At 44.3% G+C, this 22,096-nt stretch overlaps 2 protein-coding genes across 2 annotated transcripts; one reads left to right on the forward strand and one right to left on the reverse strand.

Moving 5' to 3' along the window:
* Positions 1 to 288: 288 nt before the first annotated feature.
* Positions 289 to 11,938, reverse strand: slc2a8 (solute carrier family 2 member 8). Its single transcript, XM_084176687.1, has 10 exons — positions 11,283 to 11,938; positions 10,916 to 11,078; positions 10,488 to 10,694; positions 10,153 to 10,252; positions 7,549 to 7,760; positions 6,977 to 7,126; positions 5,447 to 5,555; positions 4,899 to 5,078; positions 1,722 to 1,867; positions 289 to 1,352 (listed from the first exon to the last, which is right to left on the reverse strand). Exons 1-10 carry the CDS (start codon positions 11,375 to 11,377, stop codon positions 1,185 to 1,187), a joined length of 1,530 nt encoding a protein of 509 aa, XP_084032813.1. The 5' UTR covers positions 11,378 to 11,938; the 3' UTR covers positions 289 to 1,184.
* Positions 11,939 to 13,398: 1,460 nt separating this feature from the next.
* LOC311141380 (tetratricopeptide repeat protein 16-like) lies at positions 13,399 to 19,288 on the forward strand (the record flags this gene model as incomplete). The annotated part of the gene is made up of 12 exons (XM_084176686.1): positions 13,399 to 13,610; positions 13,892 to 13,982; positions 14,128 to 14,271; positions 14,454 to 14,554; positions 15,114 to 15,243; positions 15,505 to 15,719; positions 15,951 to 16,243; positions 16,846 to 16,987; positions 17,084 to 17,249; positions 17,612 to 17,748; positions 18,149 to 18,308; positions 18,560 to 19,288. 12 exons carry the CDS (start codon positions 13,399 to 13,401, stop codon positions 18,725 to 18,727), a joined length of 1,959 nt encoding a protein of 652 aa, XP_084032812.1. The 3' UTR covers positions 18,728 to 19,288.
* Between the last annotated feature and the right edge of the window lie 2,808 nt (positions 19,289 to 22,096).

Raw genomic sequence — 22,096 nt, forward strand, 5'->3', positions numbered from 1 at the left:
ACACTGGGCGCCCGTGGAGCAGTTGTTGTGCTCAAGGGCACAACAGCAGGAAATGGCATCTAGGATTTGATCCCAGCAAACCTTTGGTTGCCAGCTCACTTCCCGACAGATTTTTCCCGTCAGACCTGGGTTTTGAACTGGAAACCCTCCGGTTGCTGGCTCGCTTATCTAACCGCTAGGCTTCCATACAGTTAAGAGTGCCCACTGAACAGACCTCATAACCCCTAGAACCATTCAGAATAAAAAACACATAGAATGTCTATGGAAAAAATTTACAGTGCTAGTATGAATGATATAGAGGAGTCTCTTTTATTAACATGATATTATGACCATTCACTACTGTAGCACATTCCGTTTCAATGTTTTGGCACCAGTAATAGTATACCACTTTATATTAGTGTGCATTGATACTTCATATGTGTATTCACACTCAGCCATTCTTAACAAAATTACATACTTTTCTCCACCTTTCTAAAATGTTTTAGTAAAAACATTCAGTTAATTTAGAAGAAAAACATGACAAATAATTCCAACAGGACATTTGTGGTTAAGGGCTGTAAGTAAGCATTTCACGGTAATGTCTACACCTCTTGTATTCAGCGCATGTGGCAAATAACATTTGATTTGATTGTACAAAGCGAACATTAAATCAGTCAATTAAATTATCAATCTAATTATCATTATGGGCCAAATTCTTACTTCTATGCACATAACCTTAATTGTTCTCTCACTTTTGAAAATGTTGTAAACTGTTCTTGTACTGTAAAAAAAATACAAATACATAAACATAATGAAATGCAAGCATTGTAAGTAAAATTGACAAATATCTCCGGTGCACACATATTTAGTGAATCTTCAAGTGTGATGTGTGAACTGAATTACACCTGTGAAAAAATGTGTACAAGTACCATTAAAGGGGGCTTAAGAGGTCCAGCATTAATTCAGGATGCCCAAAAGGCCAAAGGCTCAGACTGCAGTGCCCACTACTAAGTCTGAGAGTAGCGCATAACAGGCATAAGTCAGCCACAACCATTTATACCTTTTCAAGTAATAGAAAGTGATAGATTATCTCATTTTAAAGGACCATCCAGATAGGACTACCCAGAGAACTATCGACCAAATAGTATCATGAGACGCCTGAAACTGTAGTTCTGTCCTTGTTGATGTTATATTTGGGGTTGGCGTTAAGTTTGTCTATTGTAGCTTAATTGTTCTGGAGTCCCTTTGAATCGTGCCTGGATCTGCTCCAGAGTTTTGCCTTTGGTCTCCGGGACGAAGATGATGGTGAAGACTATGTTGAGCGCACAACACCCAGAAAACAGCCAGAAGGTCCCAGCACTGGTCAGAAGGTCCTGAAATACATTTTTTCATGGATTGTTATTACAATTCCCAAATTCATCCTTAGTTACCAGTATTACCTCAGACATCTTAGCTGATCCTCTAAACTGTGTTTTGTCTTGACATGGACACTGCACCTGAACTGCAGAGTAAACTACCTTGTTCGGTGTTTAGTGTCTATCTGTCTACATAGCAATGTTTGTGTATCTGTAATAAAACATTATGTTGAAGTTTGCATATAGACATTTTTGTCTCTGCTAGGCTAAGAACAGGCAAACCATAACTGCAAAATGACTTCCTGCCAAGCCCTCTATCTGCCCGCTCAACATCCCTTTATCCCCCACGTCTGCCACACAGGATGCCCCAAATCAGCACCAGCTCACCATCAGGTCCTGGAAGGTCTTGGTGATGATGAAGGCAGAGCCCCAGTTGGTGAGGACACAAACAGAGCTGGCAAACCCCTTTACTCGCGAAGGAAAGATCTCGGACATCACCAGCCAGGGGATGGGACCCCAACCAAGAGAAAAACCTGAATGGACAACAAGGTATGACGATGAGAAAACATATTTCACACTAGGCAAAATGTCAGATCTGAACTTAAAATATAAATGGGTATATGGTTAATAGTAATTTCTAAATTAAGCTCAAAACACATGGAATAACTTATAGGTGACTAAACCCACTATACTCTAACTAAAACATTCAGAAAGTATTCAGACCCCTTGACTTTTTACACATTTTGTTACAGCCTTATTCTAAAATGGATTAAATAGTTTCCCCCCTTCAATCTACACACAATACCCCACAATTACAACGTAAAAACAGGTTTTTAGAAATGTTTGCAAATAAAAAAACAGAAAAATCACATTTACATAAGTATTCAGACCCTTTACTCAGTACTTTGTTGAAGCACCTTTGGCAGCGATTACAGCCTCAAGGCTTCTTGGGTATGACGCTACAAGCTTGGCACACCTGTATTTGGGGAGTTTCTCCCATTCTTCTCTGCAGATCCTCTCAAGCTGTCAGGTTAGATGGGCAGTGTCGCTGCACAGCTATTTTCAGGTCTCTCCAGAGATGTTTGATCGGGTTCAAGTCCAGGCTCTGGCTGGGCCACTCAAGGACATTCAGAGACTTGTCCCGAAACCACTCCTGCGTTGGTCTTGGCTGTGTGCTTAGGGTCGTTGTCCTGTTGGAAGGTGTACCTTCGCCCCAGTCTGAGGTCCTGAGCGCTCTGGAGCAGGTGCAGGTTTTCATCAAGGAAAACATCCCCACAGCATGATGCTGCCACCACCATGCTTCACCGTAGGGAAGGTGCCAGGTTTCCTCCAGATGTGACACTTGGCATTCAGGCCAAATAGTTGAATCTTGGTTTCATCAGACCAGAGAATCTTGTTCCTTTAGGTGCCTTTTTGCAAACTCCAAGCAGGCTGTCATGTGCCTTTTATTGAGGAGTGGCTTCCGTCTGGCCACTCTACCATAAAGGCCTGATTGGTGGAGTGCTGCAGAGATGGTTGTCCTTCTGGAAGGCTCTCCCATCTCCACAGTGGAACTCTGGAGCTCTGTCAGGGTGACCATCGGGTTCTTGGTCACCTCCCTGACCAAGGTTCTTCTTCCCCAATTGCTCAGTTTGGCCGGGCGGCCAGCTCTTCCAAACTTCTTCCATTTAAGAATGATGGAGGCCACTGTGTTCTTGGGGACCTTCAATACTGCAGAATTGTTTTGGTACCCTTCCACAGATATGTGCCTCGACACAATCCTGTCTCGGAGCTCTACGGACAATTCCTTCAACCTCATGGCTTGGACTTTGCTCTGACATGCACGGTCAACTGTGGGACCTTATATAGACAGGTGTGTGCCTTTCAAAATCAAATCACATTTTATTTGTCACATGCGCCGAATACAACAGGTGTAGACCTTACCGTGAAATGCTTACTTACAAGCCCTTAACCAACAATGCAGTTCAAGAAATAGAGTTAATAAAAAAAATAAGTAACACAATAAAATAACAATAACGAGGCTATATACAGGGGGGTACCGGTACCAAGTCAATGTGCGGGGGGTACAGGTTAGTCAAGGTAATTTGTACATGTAGGTAGGAGTAAAGTAACTATGCATAATTAATAAAACAGCGAGTAGCAGCAGTGTAAAAACAAAGGGGGTCAATGTAAATAGTCCGGGTAGCCATTTGATTAATTGTTCAGCAGTCTTATGGCTTGGGGGTAGAAGCTGTTAAGGAGCCTTTTGGACCTAGACTTGGCGCTCCGGTACCGCTTGCCGCGCGGTAGCAGAGAGAACAGTCTATGACTTGGGTGACTGGAGTCTTTGACCATTTTTTTGGCCTTCCTAGTATATAGGTCCTGGATGGCAGGAAGCTAGGCCCCAGTGATGTACTGGGCAGGACGCACTACCCTCTGTACCGCCTTACGGTATGATGCAGAGCAGTTGCCATACCAGGCGGTGATGCAACCGGTCAGGATGCTCTCGATGGTGCAGGTGTAGAACTTTGAGGATCTGGGGACCCATGCCAAATCTTTTCAGTCTCCTGAGGGGGAAAAGGTATTGTCATGCCCTCTTCACGACTGTCTTGGTGTGTTTAGACCATGGTAGTTTGTTGGTGATGTGGACACCAAGGAACTTGAAACTCTCGACCCACTCCACTACAGCCCTGTTGATGTGAATGCGAGCGTGTTCGGCCCTCCTTTTCCTGTAGTCCACGATCAGCTCCTTTGTCTTGCTCACATTGAGGGAGAGGTTGTTGTCCTGGCACCACACTGCCAGGTCTCTGATCTCCTCCCTATAGGCTGTCTCATCGTTGTCTGTGATCAGGCCTACCACTGTTGTGTCGTCAGCAAACTTAATGATGGTGTTGGGGTCGTGCTTGGCCACGCAGTCGTGGGTGAACAGGGAGTACAGGAGGGGACTAAGCACACACACCTGAAGGGCCCCCGTGTTGAGGTTCAGCGTGGCAGATGTGTTGTTGCCTACCCTTACCACCTGGGGGCAGCCCGTCAGGAAGTCCTTAGCTTAGTGATGAGCTTTGTGGGCACTATGATGTTGAACGCTGAGCTGTAGTCAATGAACAGCATTCTCACATAGGTGTTCCTTTTGTCCAGGTGGGAAAGGGCAGTGTTGTGTGCGATTGAGTTTGCGTCATCAAATCATATCCAATTAATTGGATTTACTGCAGGTGGAGAAACATCTCAAGGATGATCAATGGAAACAGGATGCACCTGAGCCCAATTTCAAGTCGCATAGCAATGGGTCTGAATACTTATGTAAATAAAGTAGTTCTGTTTTTAAATGTAATACATTTGCAAACATTTTTAAAAACATTTTTCACTTTGTCATTATGGGGTATTGTGTGTAGATTGATGAGAAAAAAATGTTTTTAATCAATTTTAGAATAAGGCTGTAACGTAACAAAATGTGGATAAAGGGAAGGGGTCTGAACTACTTTCCGAATTGCCGACAATTCTTTTCAAACGTTTGTTAATCTAGTCAGGACAGTTCGCTGGGCAACAATAGTCCGTTTTCTAGACTAAAGAGAGTGTGGAGCTCACCTGTGATGAAGAAGCCCATGCTGGCCAGTGCGAGCCAGGACAGCTCAGCCACATGGTCATCTGATAGGGGACTCTCTACTAGGCCAAGTCCTGAGGAGTTACCATGGTGGTTACCATGGGTTTCACTGGACAAATTGAAGTAGACACCAAAGGCAGCAGTGCTTAGGCACATAGAAACTCCTTGATATATAAAGGGAGGGAGGAAGAGAGAGATAAATGTATTTATTTTCACAATGGTGAATGTGCATAAAGATGGAAGAGTACAGATATGACGTCATTGTTTTAGAACTATCCACAGTTTTTAAACTACGGCACGTGACATTGTTCAATGCGCCCATAAATCAGCACAATCTACTTTTTCTTTTTTTTCCTTTTTTTAAATTGTTGGTGTCTTGGGAGATTTGGATTGTGTACTGTGCTAATGCTGATACAAAAAAAGAGTAACAGAGAGCAATCTACAATACAGCAAACGAGACAGTAGAGGAAGAAAGTTAAGTATCTGATATTACACAAACAGACAGACACATGCGCTTGTGAGACATATGCACCTGAGAGGATGAGGAGAAGCTTTCTTCCAGCGCGGTCCATGACCAATGCTGCTACTGCAGTGAACACTACCTGGGTTGCTGCTACTACCACAGTAGCAACGTTGCTGTTCTGAAAAACAAAATCACCATCTGCCATTTTAATAAATTTAACCCGACTGGCATGTCAATATTCATAGTATCTATATTATTTAGATAATCATATTACAGCTTATGAATAGTAATGAGATAAGACAAAAATTAATCGAACCAATAAATCTACACTGATCAAAAATATAAAACGCAACATGTAAAGTGTTGGTCCCACGTTTCATGAGCTGAAATAAAAGATCCCAGAAATATTTCTTATGCACAAAAAGCTGATTTCTCTCAAATTTTGTGCACAAATTTGTTTACATCCCTGTTAGTGAGCATTTCTCCTTTGCCAAGATAATCCATCCACCTGACAGGCATGGCATACCAAGAAGCTGATTAAACTGCATGATCATTACACAGGTGCACCTTGTGCTGGGGACAATAAAAGGCCACTCTAAAATGTGCAGTTTTGTCACAACACAATGCCACAGATGTCTCAAGTTTTGAGGGAGTGTGAAATTGGCATGCTGACTGCAGGAATGTCCACCAGAGCTGTTGCCAGATAATTAAATGTTAATTTCTTTACCATAAGCTGCCTCCAACGTCATTTTAGAGAATTTGGCAGTACGTCCAACCGGCCTCACAACCACAGACCATGTGTAACCATGCCAGCCCAGGACCTCCACATCCGGCTACTTCACCTGCGGGATCATCTGAGACCAGCCACCCGGACAGCTGATGAAACTGTGGGTTTGCACAACCAAATAATTTCTGCACAAACTATCAGAAACCGGCTCAGGGAAGCTCATCTGCGTGCTCGTCGTCCTCACCAGGGTCTTGACCTGACTGCAGTTCGGCGTCGTAACCTACTTCAGCGGGCAAATGCTCACCTTCGATGGCCACTGCACGCTGAAGAGTGTGCTCTTCACGGATTAATCCCGGTTTCAACTGTACCGGGCAGATGGCAGACCGCGTGTATGGCATCGTGTGGGCAAGCGGTTTGCTGATGTCAACGTTGTGAACAGAATGCCCCATGGTGGCAGTGGGGTTATGGTATGGACAGGTATAAGCTACGGACAACGAACATAATTGCATTTTGTCAATGACAATTTTAATGCACAAAAATACAATGACGAGAGATCCTGAGGCCCATTGTCATGCCATTGTTCCGCAGCCATCACCTCGTGTTTCAGCATGATAATGCACAGCCCCATGTCGCAAGGATCTGTGCACAATTCCTGGAAGCTGAAAATGTCCCAGTTCTAATTTATTTATTTCAATAGACTGATTTCCTATATGAACTGTAACTCAGTAAAATATTTGAAATTGTTGCATGTTACTTTTATATTTGTGTTCAGTGTATTAAAACAATTGGAATTGTAAAAAAATACAATAATAAATAAGGAATTGCTCATTCCAGCAGCCAAAATACCTCAAATAACACTTAACAATTCTTACCTTAAAATGGGCTTCCTCGAAGATAGTCTCAGCATAGAACATGATGGCGTTGATACCGGTGAGCTGCTGGAAGAGCATCAACATGATGCCCACTCCAAGGGGCTTGTATACTCCAGGGTCCTTAAGATCAGCCATCCCCAAACTACCTCCCTGGTTTTAACACCAAGCACACAGTCACCACACCCTCTTATTTCCATTAACATGAGTCAGATGTGTTAGCATGCTTCTTTGTTCCCGATTCTCCTCAGACTAAATCCACAGCGTGGCGGACAATCGTTTCTCAGCGCTGCCAAGTTTATCTCGGCTCTGCTTCCCTATAGTAGTGGGGCTGATATACTCACTCAGACACATATCCGTGCAAGTAAAGACAAGAGTTCCTGCGGTTAAAAGTTTTGGATTGTTCCTCATGTTCTTATTGATTTGGTTAAGTGCAACACAGAGGTGACTCTCTCTCCCCATCTGATCAATATTTCACAATCCATACCTTTGTCCCTTATATTGTGCAATTGCATAATACCTTTTTCAAAGCAAGTCTTATACCTCATGATTACTAGCGAATACACAAAGCTCACCTGGTCGTCAGAAGTGTCCTCGATGCGGGCACACTCCCACTCTGCAGGGGCGTCTGGTCCCCTCAGAAAGCGCAGTGCCTCCTCGGCTTCCCTCCGTTTACCCTGAGACAGCAGGAACCTGGGGGTCTCGGGCATGAAACACATGAACACCATCATCACGGTCGGGGGGATGGAGCAGCAGATTGCAAGCCAGCGCCAGTCCAGAAACATCCCTGGGAAGCAGAGGCAGACATAGTAGAGTAGGGAATGTGAGAGGACAGTAGCGGGATGACCCTAGTAGGATCATTCAGAGTGAAAATGAACCACAAATGACGTTCTGGATTCCACAGACAGCGGTGTTGTTGATATTACAGTGAGGGAAAAAAGTATTTGATCCCCTGCTGATTTTGTAAGTTTGCCCACTGACAAAGAAATTATCAGTCTATAATTGTAATGGTAGGTTATTTGAACAGTGAGAGACAGAATAACAATAAAAAAATCCAGAAAAACGCATGTCAAAAATGTTAAATTGATTTGCATTTTAATGAGGGAAATAAGTATTTGACCCCTCTGCGAAACATGACTTAGTACTTGGTGGCAAAACCCTTGTTGGCAATCACAGAGGTCAGACGTTTCTTGTAGTTGGCCACCAGGTTTGCACACATCTCAGGAGGGATTTTGTCCCACTCCTCTTTGCAGATCTTCTCCAAGTCATTAAGGTTTCGAGGCTGACGTTTGCCAACTCGAACCTTCAGCTCCCTGCACAGATTTTCTATGGGATTAAGGTCTGGAGACTGGCTAGGCCACTCCAGGACCTTAATGTGCTTATTCTAGAGCCACTAATTTGTTGCCTTGGCCGTGTGTTTTGGGTCATTGTCATGCTGGAAAACCCATCCACGATCCATTTTCAATGCCCTGGCTTACGGAAGGAGGTTCTCACCCAATATTTGATGGTACATGGCCCCGTCCATCGTCCCTTTGATGCGGTGAAGTTGTCCTGTCCCCTTAGCAGAAAAACACCCCCAAAGCATAATGTTTCCACCTCCATGTTTGACGGTGGGGATGGTGTTCTTGGGGTCATAGGCAGCATTCCTCCTCCTCCAAACACGGCGAGTTGAGTTGATGGCCAAAGAGCTCCATTTTGGTCTCATCTGACCACAACACTTTCACCCAGTTCTCCTCTGAATCATTCAGATGTTCATTGGCAAACTTCAGATGGGCCTGTATATGTGCTTTCTTGAGCAGGGGGACCTTGCAGGCGCTGCAGGATTTCAGTCCTTCACGGCGTAGTGTGTTACCAATTGTTTTCTTGGTGACTATTATCCCAGCTGCCTTCAGATCATTGACAAGATCCTCCCGTGTAGTTCTGGGCTGATTCCTCACCGTTCTCATGATCATTGCAACTCCACGAGGTGAGATCTTGCATGGAGCCCCAGGCCGAGGGAGATTGACAGTTATTTTGTGTTTCTTCCATTTGCGAATAACCGCACCAACTGTTGTCACCTTCTCACCAAGCTGCTTGGCGATGGTTTTGTAGCCCATTCCAGCCTTGTGTAGGTCTACAATCTTGTCCCTGACATCCTTGGAGAGCTCTTTGGTCTAGGCCATGGTGGAGAGTTTGGAATCTGATTGATTGATTGCTTGTGTGGACTGGTGTCTTTTATACAGGTAACAAACTGAGATAAGGAGCACTCCCTTTAAGAGTTTGCTCCTAATCTCAGCTCATTACCTGTATAAAAGACACCTGGGAGCCAGAAACTTTCTGATTGAGAGGGGGTCAAATAATTATTTCCCTCATTAAAATGCAAATCAATTTATAACATTTTTGACATGTGTTTTTCTGGATTTTTTTGTTGTTATTCTGTCTCTCACTGTTCAAATAAACCTACCATTAAAATTATAGACTGATCATTTCTTTGTCAGTGGGCAAACATACAAAATCAGCAGGGGATCAAATACTTTTTTCCCCTCACTGTATGTAACACCAGAACATGAACAATGAAAATCTAGAATGTTGATTATTAGTATCCATCACCCCTGTTCACTAAATTGAAAGAAATGCAAAATTAGAAGAGCATATACAGACAATGGGATAATGAAAAGCCTCTGCCTCACAACATTCCTCAGCCAAAGACCATTCCTTCTAAGCATAAGACACTAATGAGACAAAACAGCCTACCACGCCTGCAATAGTACTGTCTATTGAGGAAAGTATCTGGAGAAACAAGCATGGCATGTCGGTAACTAGATTAGGCATAGCGGTGGCTTGGGAGGAAGGCACAAATGAGAGAGCTCTCTCAGTAAGCAGGGTGGAATCTTGATCATTCCTGGCGATGATGATCACATGACATGACGTGATTATCAAGGTTTGGTTGCCAATACCGTTTGGGATTGGAAAAACCTTGCACTACATCATTAAAACATTAACCTCTACCCGTATGACTACTGTTGTAACCTCTGTCATAAAGTTGTATAACACTGAGAAATCCTTAGTGACATGGTCAGAAATCCTGTCTGCTGACCAGATACAATATGAAAAATGTCAGAGAGTTTCTCATGAGATTCAAAACCATAAAGTCATAACATCCAAATACTGCTAACAAACGGACACCTACTGTGGCATACCTGCTATATATGCTCCCATGATTCCCGTGACCACCATGAGCTGAACACAAGAGCCCAGTGTCCCACGGACACGCTCATGGGCAATCTCTGAGATGTACAGCTAGAGAAAAGTGAAAAACGATTTTCACACAGGAAGAGTATGCAGCATGGCATATCACTAGAAATAATTAAACATGTGAGGTGCTATGTAAAATAGGAATATATGAGGAAATAAGCTAATTAGAATGCAGGCATTCACATAGTACACTTATCGTCATGCATCTTGGTCAATTGTAACTCTCTCTGACCTTAAACTTAAGCAGATAGCATAGGAGTAGACATTCCATAGTACTTACTGGCACCACAAGTGAAGTAACCCCACTTGCCAGTCCTGTGAGTACCCTCCCAAGATACAGCATCCAGACATTCTGAGCAGCAATGATGATAGTAAAACCAAAGATATAAGGTATGGAGCAGAACATAAGACTCAGCTTCCTCCCGATCTTGTCCACCATCCAACCGCCGAGTAGACCTCCTATAGCAGCTCCTATCGTCACGATAGACTACAAAACAGAAAAAAAAAAAAAAAACGGTCAATTAAGTGGCTAATGTCAATTTTCATCCACTCAGGAATGATTAGGGCCCTGAGTTAGCCCCTAACAGAGTGGCGTGGCCTGACCAAGAAAAACGCTGAGTCCTCGTTATAGCAGGATTCAAAGCTTATCCTGGTAGGGTTATGACAGAAAAAAAAATTCTGGGCCTCATGACAAGAAAGTTATCTCACCCCAAACCACGAAGCCTCGTCATCGTCTAGTCGTAATCTTAGGTCAGTGATTGTGCTTAGTTCAGGGATGGCAGGGGAACTGTACCCCAATACGAACCCAAAACTTAGGGGACCAAGGACAGCTGCAAAAGAGGCCAGGAACAGCTTTTCATTCTTCACCTTGCTGTTGAAAGATAGAACAGGTGGGGTTACAAATCAGCATCTATTGTAACAATAACATTACATGCAAGACTTCACCAACCCAACAAAACGAGACCATGTTTTTAGTAAAGAACAGCATCATGCTAGGTGGTATCGGGCCTCCAAAGATATTGGGTTAAAACTTTTATTGCAGACATGTTTCTAACATAATCAATAACAAACTTACTCAAGATATGCGTCCTGATCCGACCTCACTCCTGTCTCTTCTTCTCCATCTTCTGTATCAAGCAATCGTCTTGACTCATTTTGGATTTCAATCATGGTTTGTCCTGTTCGCAGTCACTTGACAACCATGAATGCTGGACATGCAGAGCCAGCGACAGCTAATTTAGCAAGCCTGTACAAAAAAATCTCGCGAAGGGAAAACTACCACCGCGCATGAGAATACAACCCCTTAATTCAAGAATACATTTATCAGGAAAGAACGAAAATCATAATTATATTACAATTTTTAAAGCAATATATCCGTTTCAATGTTGTCAATTTACCGACCGAACAGCGCATTGTCAAATCTGGTCATATGTTTTCATAGAATCAGCTGATGCCCATGCTAGCAAAAATTTGCTATTTCCGGTTTCGTTTTTCAAAATAAAAGTTGCAGCTGTTGGGCGTTCCTTACTTCATTTCACAGAGAAGGCGTTCCCTAACGGAAATACGCAAATACATGCTACAACGCGCCAATAGAATATCGCTAGCTCGTTCATGGCTTTGCCCACCATGCTTCATTTGCGCCCACTGTAAACGACACAGATGAATTATCTTGGGCTAGTTTTAAATATCTTCGGTCAAGTGACCGCTCTAACAATGGAAATACATGTGCTCAAAGATGGAAGGCAGGCGAGGCGAGATCAGGTGGGACCCATCTAGCCAATGAGAGGGCAGATACGCGTGTGAACAACAGGCCATAAGGATAGATAGAGGACTCATATTTGAATCTGTGCCATTATAGCAGTCGGTAAAAGCATGGACAGCGCCATTGAGGCAATCTCCATAGTAAATGTTCTTCTTCTTCATTGGTGGATTGCTCTCAACTCATAGGAATCCCACCTAGTTAACTACTTTAAAATGGTGGAAGCCCTCAATGGCAAGGTCAAGGCTAAAACGGATTATATCCTCTATCTATCTCTATGACAACAGGGACACCTCTCATTTCGTTTTTAAACGTTTTTTAGTTGCCACGTGCGTCCACTTTTATCAATGCATTTGTAACAACCTAACTATTACGAAATTTCTATTCGATCACATACACCTCAAGTAGGACATTAGCAATACAAACGGTTGTTTACCAAATTCACTGTAAGGGGATTCGATTAATCTGACCCGGGTGAAGTTGATTGTATTCGTTTTGGAACCGGGCTGCCTCCCGTGCGTTAGCCAGGTGCCCCGTTCAAAGCCCATGGCGAAATCGGCTCAAAACAAAGTGACGTAATTAAGCACGAGGAGTAATGATAAGGATTCTGTTTTCACATGATTGCCTTTGATAAAAAAAACGCGTTATCTTCTCAATTAAAACTAGTTTGAAAATTCACACATATGTTTTATGGAAAATAGATGTTGTATGTTTCTGGACGGTGCACATGGTGCCTTGTTGACAACATGACCGAGCGGCGCAGATTACTGTTCGATTTGAGAAGGTCGCGACGCCCTCCCTGCTTTTGCACGTCACGGGCGTGTCCCGCGGCTCAGCATAATCGAATCAGCCCACTCTCTCCTTGACCTCCATACAAAAATTCCTCACTTCGTGTGCCTATTTTCATGGACCGATTTTGGGCCGAGTAAAACAAATCGCTTCTCCTTTTCCACTCAAGTTAAAGGTTGAAAGAGTTTTCAAAACATTACAATTGAAATTGTTGCCCCGTGTAGCTCAGTTGGTAGAGCATGGCGTTTGCAACGCCAGGGTTGTGGGTTCGATTCCCACGGGGGGCCAGTATGAAAAATGTATGTACTCACTCGCTCTAGCGCGTCTACTAAAATGTAAATGTATTATTTATGCGACAAATGCTTGTGATTAATCAGACAGCCAGACAGAATGGGCATGGTATATCCCCACGTCTCGTTCGTTGCCTTGGTTACATGGCGCTATCAACACTGAAAGCAAAGAGAGAAAAACAGCTGTGCAGAAACTTTTCGCACTAATAGCTAAGTAGCTAGCTAGCCAGTTATATGCAAATACTTTGGTACGTTAGAATTATAAAGTAGCCAATTTTGCTATCCCCTACATTACCTAGCTAGCTATGAATGCCAACAAATGGCTAGGTAACGTTAGCTGCATAATATAAGGCATGGCTGTTCCTGCTCTGAAGATGGACCAACAGGTCGACGACGACAGGGATTTCTTCCCCACTGCTGTATCGGATAAAGTGCTCGTGGAGGCGCGGCGTAAACAGGCCATCTGCCGCCTCTTTGGGTCCAGCAGCATCTTCCTATCATCTGAATGCCGGAGAGGGGACCGGTCTGATCTCATTAACGTTATAACAAACAAAGCCATCGAACAGTGAGTTTGACATGGCAACAGGTTGATGCAGCTTCTTTGACAATGTATTACTTTGATCACACATGTCTATAGGATCTCTGAAGATGAGTTGCCATAGGCCTCCTGTAGCTCGGTTGGTAGAACATGGCGCTTGCAACGCCAGGGTTGTGGGTTCGTTTCTCACGGGGGGCCAGTATGAAAAATGTATGCACTCACTAACTGTAAGTCGCTCTGGATAAGAGCGTCTGCTAAATGACGTAAATGTAAAATGGTCACTCTCACCTAGATTTATCAATTTGCAGCTATGAGAATGGAGAAGAGGCAATGGCAGAGTCCCAATTTTCAAAGGCTGTGACATGCTTCGCCAAAGCCATCAATCTTCAGCCGAAACAGGTACAGAACCACATAAATTGACATCAGTACCAAATCATTCTGAAAATCTTCAGTAACTGCTGTTGGAAGTAGAACAGACGGGAGTGAGATTGATTATTTGTCTGAAATAATTGTCTTAAGTTGTCATATGTGTCCTGACTTCCAGACCCAGCTCTATGTGAGCCAGGCGGAGGCCTATTTACAGTTATGTGACTTCCAGTCTGCAGCTGTCAGCTACAGACATGCCTGCCTCCTGGAGCCTCAGGCTAAGACCTTACACACACGCCTGGCATTCATCTATTACCTACAGGTGAGAGTGGGAAGGGAGGCTGTCCCCCAAAGCGGCCTGCTGTGTGATCTTCTTAGAATAGTCTCAGATTCAGACAGGATGATCATTCCTACACAGTCAAGCAAGCATCCAGCACTAATGAAATACCTCTTGCTTTCACTTGAAAACAGTTTGTAATATATCAAATATTGTCCGCTCCACAGGGCCAATGTTTGTATGATAAGGGCATGTTCCTGGATGCTCTGGAGTCGTTTGCCAAGGCTGCTGAGCTAAAGCCTAGCTGCAGGTCATATCACATGAGGAGGTCAGTGTGAAATACGAGGTATTCACATGGAGAGCTATGTGCATAAAAATGAATAGACGTGTTACTGTTTCCACTATTTACAAACACTTTCTTTGGCTGTATCCATATGTTATCTGCCTAACGCCTCGTGCATACCGGTTACGTCAAACTGTATCCATTCCGGCAGATGTCCATTCATTTCATTGGGAGGCAATCTGCACCGCTGCGACTCATCTGCGGGACTAGGTTGCGGTGCATGGCACTGCGTGCAGTGTGTCGCATGTGTTGGATTTTTAAAACCTGCTTTGCCGTGCGGTACCATTAGTAAACCACAGAAGAAGTTGCTAATGTGTGGTGTGATTCGTTTAGTTGTGATGCGGCACATGGATTGTGAAGTCTACGTAAAATGTACCGTACGGCAATAACCTGTGTGGACGCGGCGTAAGGAGGTCATGTGCGATCCTTTAACCTCAGCCGTCTCTACAGACAGACAGACTCCTTTTACAGCCAGGCGATGGTGCTATTCACCTAAGATTTAAAGTGTGAACTACTGAAGTGTCCCCCTTTGTTGCTGTTGTAGCCTGGCATGTCTGACGGCCCTGGGCCGCTATACTGACTGTCTGAGGCTGGTCAGCAACTGGCTGGAGGCAGACTCTCAGACCGCAGATCTGTTCACCCTCAGAGCACGGCTCCACAAACAGCTCAACCAGGTCAGCAGTACACTCTCACACTCCGTTACCTCTGTGTTAACACTGGGCAATATCTGACAATACCATGCTAGAAATAACAAAGGTGTGGCGATTTGTAGTTGTAACCCTAGGGACAAATAGCTTATGAACTTGCTCAACACGTGTGACGTCATTGCCACTTTTATCTGCTCTGACATCGCCTTCTAGTGCCTATCTATATAAATGATCAAAAGTCTCATTTACATGCATTCTAATGTAATAACAGCACCATTCTCTATACAGGTAAAAATGTGCTACCATGATCTGAGGTCAGCTTTGGCCCTCAGTCCGTCGTGCCCAGAGGCAGGTGCCCTGCTGGACCAGCTAGAGGAGGCCAGTGAGAGGGCCAGGCAGCAGGCAGTCAGCAGGGCCCTGGCAGGGGAGCTCACAGAGGCCCTGACCAAGATCAACATGGCCCTGGAGCATTGCCCTGAGACTGGGCAGCACTACCTCTTCAGGTATTGATGGCAGAGTATTTTATCAGGTTCTGATACAGCAAGCAAGGGTGTTGATTAGGCCTGTGGTTTATCTGATACATGCCTGACCCCATTTTACCAGACCATTCTCCGCTACCACTGAAGAGATATACATCTACATGTACTTGTTAGGATAAGCTTCTCTACCAATCTATAGTAAATGAGGATACATACTGTCTATTATACACTAAAATGTAGTATTTTGCACTATAGGGGTATTCTGTACCGCAGGCTGAAAGACTTTACTGCTGCCATTGAGGACTTGGTCCTGGCTGTGGAGCTGAGTGAGGCTGGAGACGAGGGAGACCAGGGGTCGGAGCTGAGCGGACACACCCAGGAAGACTGGAGGGCCGTGCAGGAGGAGGCCCAGGTCCAGCTGGTGCTCACCTACAACGACTTTGCCGTGCAGTGCTTCTCCCGTAGCTTCTACAAAGAGGCAGTCATGCTGCTCAACAAGGCCATCGAGGAGCAGAAGGAGGAGAGTGGCCTCTATATCAACAGAGGAGGTGATAGGAGGGGAGGGGAGAGGAGGGGAGGGGAAAGGAGTGGAGGGGAGATGAGGGGAAGATGAGGGAAGTGAGGTATGTCTGAGGGGGTGGGAGGAAGTGGAGGCGAAGGAGGTGAGTTTGGCTAAGGTGAAATTAGGTGAGGAAGGTTGTGGGCTCCCTCTTGAAAAAAGTGCAATTGAAGTCTGGCCCTGTGAAATAACAATATTGTGTGAATATAGACGGTGGGCAGGAGTCTCTGAGATCAAAAGAGAATGTGTTTAAAGTGACTGGTGATGTGATTTCATATCTCATACACCTTGAATACATTCATGCATAAAGTCAGTACCTATGTCCATGGCCGTGGGAAGATATTTAGGGTGGGGGTGCTGAGAATGTTTTTCTCCCCACGCTGCTGACGACAATTTTTGTCCACTCATACAGGAGTAATAAAGGGCCAGTACACAAATTTTGTGGATTTTTTTCTTTTTTTCAGATTTATCAGCACCCCTACTTCCCGCGGCTATTCCTACATCCATTACATCCAGTTTTAGGAATGAGTGCATCTGAGTAGACAGTAGACATCACCTCTGATATTATAAAGGTTGTTGTGGTTTGTGCAGACTGTTTCTTCAAGCAGGACGAGTGGGAGTTTGCCCTGGCTGACTACCAGCAGGCGGAGGAGATTACTCCTGATGACCAGTTCATCTGGATCCGCCTCGCTGTCATCCACAACACCCTGGGAACAAACTGCTACCAGGACCGGTGAGTCTCATCCACAACACCCTGGGAACAAACTGCTACCAGGACCGGTGAGTCTCAGTCTGTCATCCACAGCACTGTTTCTTGTCTTCACCACAGGAAGTACCAGGAGGCAGCTGACAAGTTCTCTGAGGCCATCAATTACAACCCTGGCGTTAGCCGGTACTATGAGAACCGAGCCAAAGCCCACAGTAAACTGCCCAACGTGGAGGGGGCCAAGCAGGATGCCATCAGTACCCTCGTCCTGGACCCCACTAATGATCAGGCAAGACCCTCAACGCCTATATGTCTCATCCACTCTATCCATAAAACTAACCTCGGTCTGTACAAAAACTATGGACCAGATTTTCTGAGCTTTTATGGCTAGGGCTTAATGTGACTTTGTCAGGAATACCAAAGGGCCTGAGTTATGCAAGTACAAAGCTCTCACCACTTGTTTCCTATGCAGATTGGGGGGAAAACCAAACATGTTTTTTTATAAATACATGAACGCTTGATTCTTTCTTTTAACCCACGTTTCATTTTATGTAATAAATGTTTCATAAAGTGGTGCGGAACTCCCACGGTGCAGAACTGACTGCTGTAGTAAATCTGTCCCTCTGTCTGTCTGTCTGTGTGTGTGTGTAGGTGGTCCCTCTGCTGCTGAGTCTGTTCCCAGGCTGCTCCGTGTCAGAGGTTCTGTCCAGTGAAACGGCCAGGACGGTCAAAGCCCAGCTGATGGACAGCATCCAGGCCTGCAAACAATCTGCATCCTCCGTGCTAAGGTTAGGCTAGCACTGTGTGTCTGCAACCCCTCCCTGTTACTGCTAAAACTGGTCAGACCTGAGTCAGAAAGATATATGTCAAATATTTAATCTTCACTTGGTTTAGTGTGCCAGGTACAATAGAACCAGTGGAATAGTTCCCAAAGTGCAGAATCCAAGCTAAATTAAGCACACCTCAAGTACTTTAATGTTTTTGACATATTTGGTTTAAAGGGCAGTTGCACAGGTCCAGATGAAGCCTTCTCATGGACTACAAAGAAGCTTGTTCAATGGAGAGTCTCAATTGGAAGTGCTTTGTAGTCCTTTCATAGGCTAAATATGGGTGTGTTCACCAGTCCCAAAGTGTACAAACTAACTGTGGTGGAAGCTAATTACAGATTTCCATAACCTGTTTCCCCAGAATGTGCAGTGGGCTTGACAAGATAACCCTGTCACATGATGCAGACAGCCAGTATGACTGCCAATCCTCAGAGGACCAGTTTGACCAGGGGGCGGAGCCTCCTAAAGCCTGTGTGGCCCCGCAGGACGTGTACCAGCAGATTGTCAGCATCAGCCAGCAGGTACGAGACCAGGAAGACATCCAGACACTGGGACAGACAAACTAATCTACCCTCATCTAATGAGACCACTCAATAAAGCCCTTCAAACTCTCTTTTCCACACCTCTTATTCACCAAATCATATAAAACACTCAGCTCATGCTTTCCACTCACATTCACCATTGATCAGTATTTATTTTAGTTGGATCTTCCACCCGTTGAGAGCATCTCTCATACTGATCAAAGGTGCACTTCCTGTGTTGGCTGTGCCAGGTGAAGCGAGCAGTGCGATTGGCCCTCGAATGGCGGCAGCCTCTGCAGTATGACGGGCCCCATCTGGCCCCCGCCCGCACAGTGGAACAGGAGCAGTCTGCACTGGGCTCTAAGAACAGACCGTACCACTGGAGGAAGTTTGGGGGGTTTGGAGTGAATTCCAAATGAGCAGCAACACTATGGCGTTTACTACTGTTAGGTTGACATGGTGGAACTGTTGGTCCACTGTTGCTCTTCAGCACTCTGGGCTTGAGTGTGGCCATTGTAATGTAGAGGTTGTCATGGTACCATATTGTTCGTAATCCAACAGGTGTCAGTAGAGGCACAGTTTTCCTTATTTCCACCTCACCTGTTTGGATTTAATTGATCCATTAATCTAGATTGTCAGGGCACAACGATTTTGATATGGGATTTTTGTTGTATTGTTTATGTCCATAGATATGATGAACAGGCATATGGAGACGTGAAGGGCGTGTGACAAAAGGAAATAGGTGGGCCAGTTAGATGAAGGCAGTTCAATGATATGACAGATAGAAAGGATGGAGATACTGTACTGTAGCTCTATTGTGTCGGTTCTAAAAGCTTGAGAATATAGTTGAATGGTAATGCCATTGTCTGATGGGCAATTTTTTAAACAGTATACAGTAAATCTTTATTTTTAACAGATTGTTTAGTGTTGGAAATTTGTCTGAAAAGGATGTTTTGCCAAATTAAAAAATATTTATCCAGACAAGTGTATAGATTGAATTCATACTGATACTGTAAATAGATCGAGAGTTAAAATATTTGATGCGTGGCAATAAAGTGGTTTACAGTGTGTAATAGTTGGGTATTTTAGCAGGGATTGTAGCATACTGTACATGGTGGAGACAGGAGAGAGAGAAGCAGCTGACCCTCCCTGCACTGTAGTAACATCTGATGAGGAGAAAGGAGTTGTGACACTCAACCCTGTAGAAAACCCCCCAGCAGTAGCTGAACACATGCACTCCATCCATACCAGCTATTTCAATTACTGAACATACAATACTTCATTTGGATTCATTTGTGACCAGAATGAGTGTACAGTACCAAGTCTACTCAAGCTCCCCTTGCCGGTATAATAATTTATTGAGAGCAGTGGCATAGTCACAAGCAGTGTGGAATAGCGGAGAAAGTAGTATAAAAGTAAGTTCATACACAGTACGCCGGGTACCACCCAAATCCTCTCAATGGTGTCTGTCCAATGTTGGTGCAGACGACCACGGGGGCCCATGCCCAGACTGATGTCAATCATCAGATGTGGTGTTGACATTCAGTCGCTCCATTTGGAGAGCGTGGTCGGCCGCCGCCTTACAGCGTATTGTCTCAGTGGGGATGGTGCTTGGTTCAGCTCCCTCAGACAGTGTGTGTGGGCTGCAGCCCCTGAACAATGTGGTCTGGGACAGACGGTGGTCGTAAAGGAGCTGAAAAGGGTTTCACACCCGTGTAATAAAAGTTTCAGGTTACTGTCCTGTCAGGAATGGGAAATGCAGCCAGGAGATCCCAGTGGCCGCCAGGTTCTACCCCAGACAAAAACACCTTTCTCTAGGCGCAGGAGCTGGTGGCTTGGCCCCCTGTCAAAAAATTAATGGTGAACCGGAGGAGTTTCATTCACGTTTGGCTGGAGACTGTTTTGTCTAAGACATGCAGAACACGTTTGTAATCTTTGGTTAGTGTTCGGAGCAGGTGACGTGCAGCTAACGCACGCCACTATGTCGTGATGAAAGGGAAATGTAGGAGTCTTGCAGTTTTATGATGTGTAGGGCTTTAAGTGGATTAGTGCTGCTTCAATTATGTGCCAGTCATGGTTTGTCTCAATGGTGATACAAAATTACTGATTCAGGTAGTTATTTTCCATTCACATGAGGTGTCTCTGCTCAAATCCATAGCTAAAACAAGGATGCAGAATCAGATCAAATGAAGCATCAACATTTTATTTTCAAATATTTATTTAAAAAATATTTACATACATGATAGTGAAACATCACGGTTAAATAAAAACCTTCCCATTGAAATAAATAAGCATTGTATAAAGTATAGTTCATAATCTAAATGGTTAAAGAGAATGAGGCTGCAAATTAATAAATAAAGTCAAAGTTGCTTGGTCACTCACTTTACTGGAATAAATACCTGCTGCCTCAAAAACATTCTAAACATTCCAAAGCACTGCAGTTGGTTTACAGCCTAGTGACTGGACCGGATTCCGCTGCACTCAAAAGTCTGATGCACCAGATGACATGTTTGGCACCTAGGGGATATATAAAGCGAGTAAAATGTGCTTTTACAATCTTGTAATTTTCATAACCGAATTTAACTGCATAGCTCTTTTCTCAGAGAGAGAGGAGCAGACAAAATGTCCTCCTGAGAAATGTTTGAAAGACAATTTATTCATCTTGGAGAGATAAAATGTCTGTCTGTTTGTGCTACTCACACATTTTCCAGTCAGTTTTACTGGCTTGCCTCAGGAACCCTCTCCCTGTCAGTCTCCCCGTGTTTTGAAGTAGAGGGCTGATCTCCTGTTTTCTGTAAAGGCAGAAGAGACAGCCATACTCTTCAGGTCCTTGAGGGCACAGCACAGGGCTTGACCTTTTCGGATGATGTCTGTGTCCCTGTAACCCTTAATTGTATGACATATTTCTCTATTTGCTCTCTCTCTCTGGACATCACCAAGACCAATTGACTTATAAAAGTTTATCTGTCTTGTGGGGCCACTTCCAGCCATTCTGTTCTTTGAGCTTGCTGATGTCCAGTCCTTTGTGAACAGGTTTAGTGCTGCTGAAATCCAGTGCCCTCTTAACAGTCTCTGTGCTGTTGTCCAGTCCTTTCTTAACAGGTGTAGTGTTGATGTCCAGTGCTTTCTTAACAGGTGTACTTGGTGGGTTGTACAGAGGAAGAGTCGGTGAGCTGCAGGCCAGTGTCCAAGGCCGTTCAGTGGGAATGGTCCAAATTGTCTGAGACGGGGTCTTCTTCTTGTCCTTCTTCTCCTTCGTAGAAGCAGGAAAGGGCGTCTGATAGTAAATGACAGAGTGAGAAAAGTTAGAGAAGTGTTTCCCAAACTTGGTCCTGGGGACCCCAAGAGGTGAACATTTTAGTTTTTGCCCTAGCACTACACAGCTGTTTCAAATAATCAAAGCTTAATGATCAGTTATTTGAATCAGCTGTGTAGTGCTAGAGCAAAAACCAAGACGTGCACCTCTTGGGGTTCCTGGGGCCCAGTTTGTAAATCACTTGAGTTAGAGAAGTGTTGGAGAGACAAGTAATATTTTTTAGTGCTGAGTTTAGAAGCAAATGTGACTATAGGAGCTTACAGCACATTCTATCTGACTAGCAATTTAGCAAGTATGTTTGTTCAACTGTAGACATGGCAGCTTCGGTAAAAGCACTATTGAAGTCACTGTGAATGATTATCTAAGTCAGGGCTGTCCAACCCTGTTCCTGGAGAGCTACACTCCTGTAGGTTTTAAATCCAACCTCAGTTGTAATTCACCTGATTCAGCTTATCAACCAGCTAATTATTAG

This window comes from Coregonus lavaretus (genome assembly GCF_964263955.1).
Source record: "Coregonus lavaretus genome assembly, chromosome: 14".
NCBI classification, from domain to species: domain Eukaryota; kingdom Metazoa; phylum Chordata; class Actinopteri; order Salmoniformes; family Salmonidae; genus Coregonus; species Coregonus lavaretus.

Coding starts and splice junctions, on each gene's coding strand:
- slc2a8 (XM_084176687.1), bottom strand. CDS start 11,377: ATGATTGAAATCCAAAATGAGTCAAGACGATTGCTTGATACAGAAGAT. Junction 11,079..11,282: donor GATCAGGACGCATATCTTGA/GTAAGTTTGTTA, acceptor ATCTTTCAACAG/CAAGGTGAAGAATGAAAAGC. Junction 1,353..1,721: donor AGACCTTCCAGGACCTGATG/GTGAGCTGGTGC, acceptor AATGTATTTCAG/GACCTTCTGACCAGTGCTGG.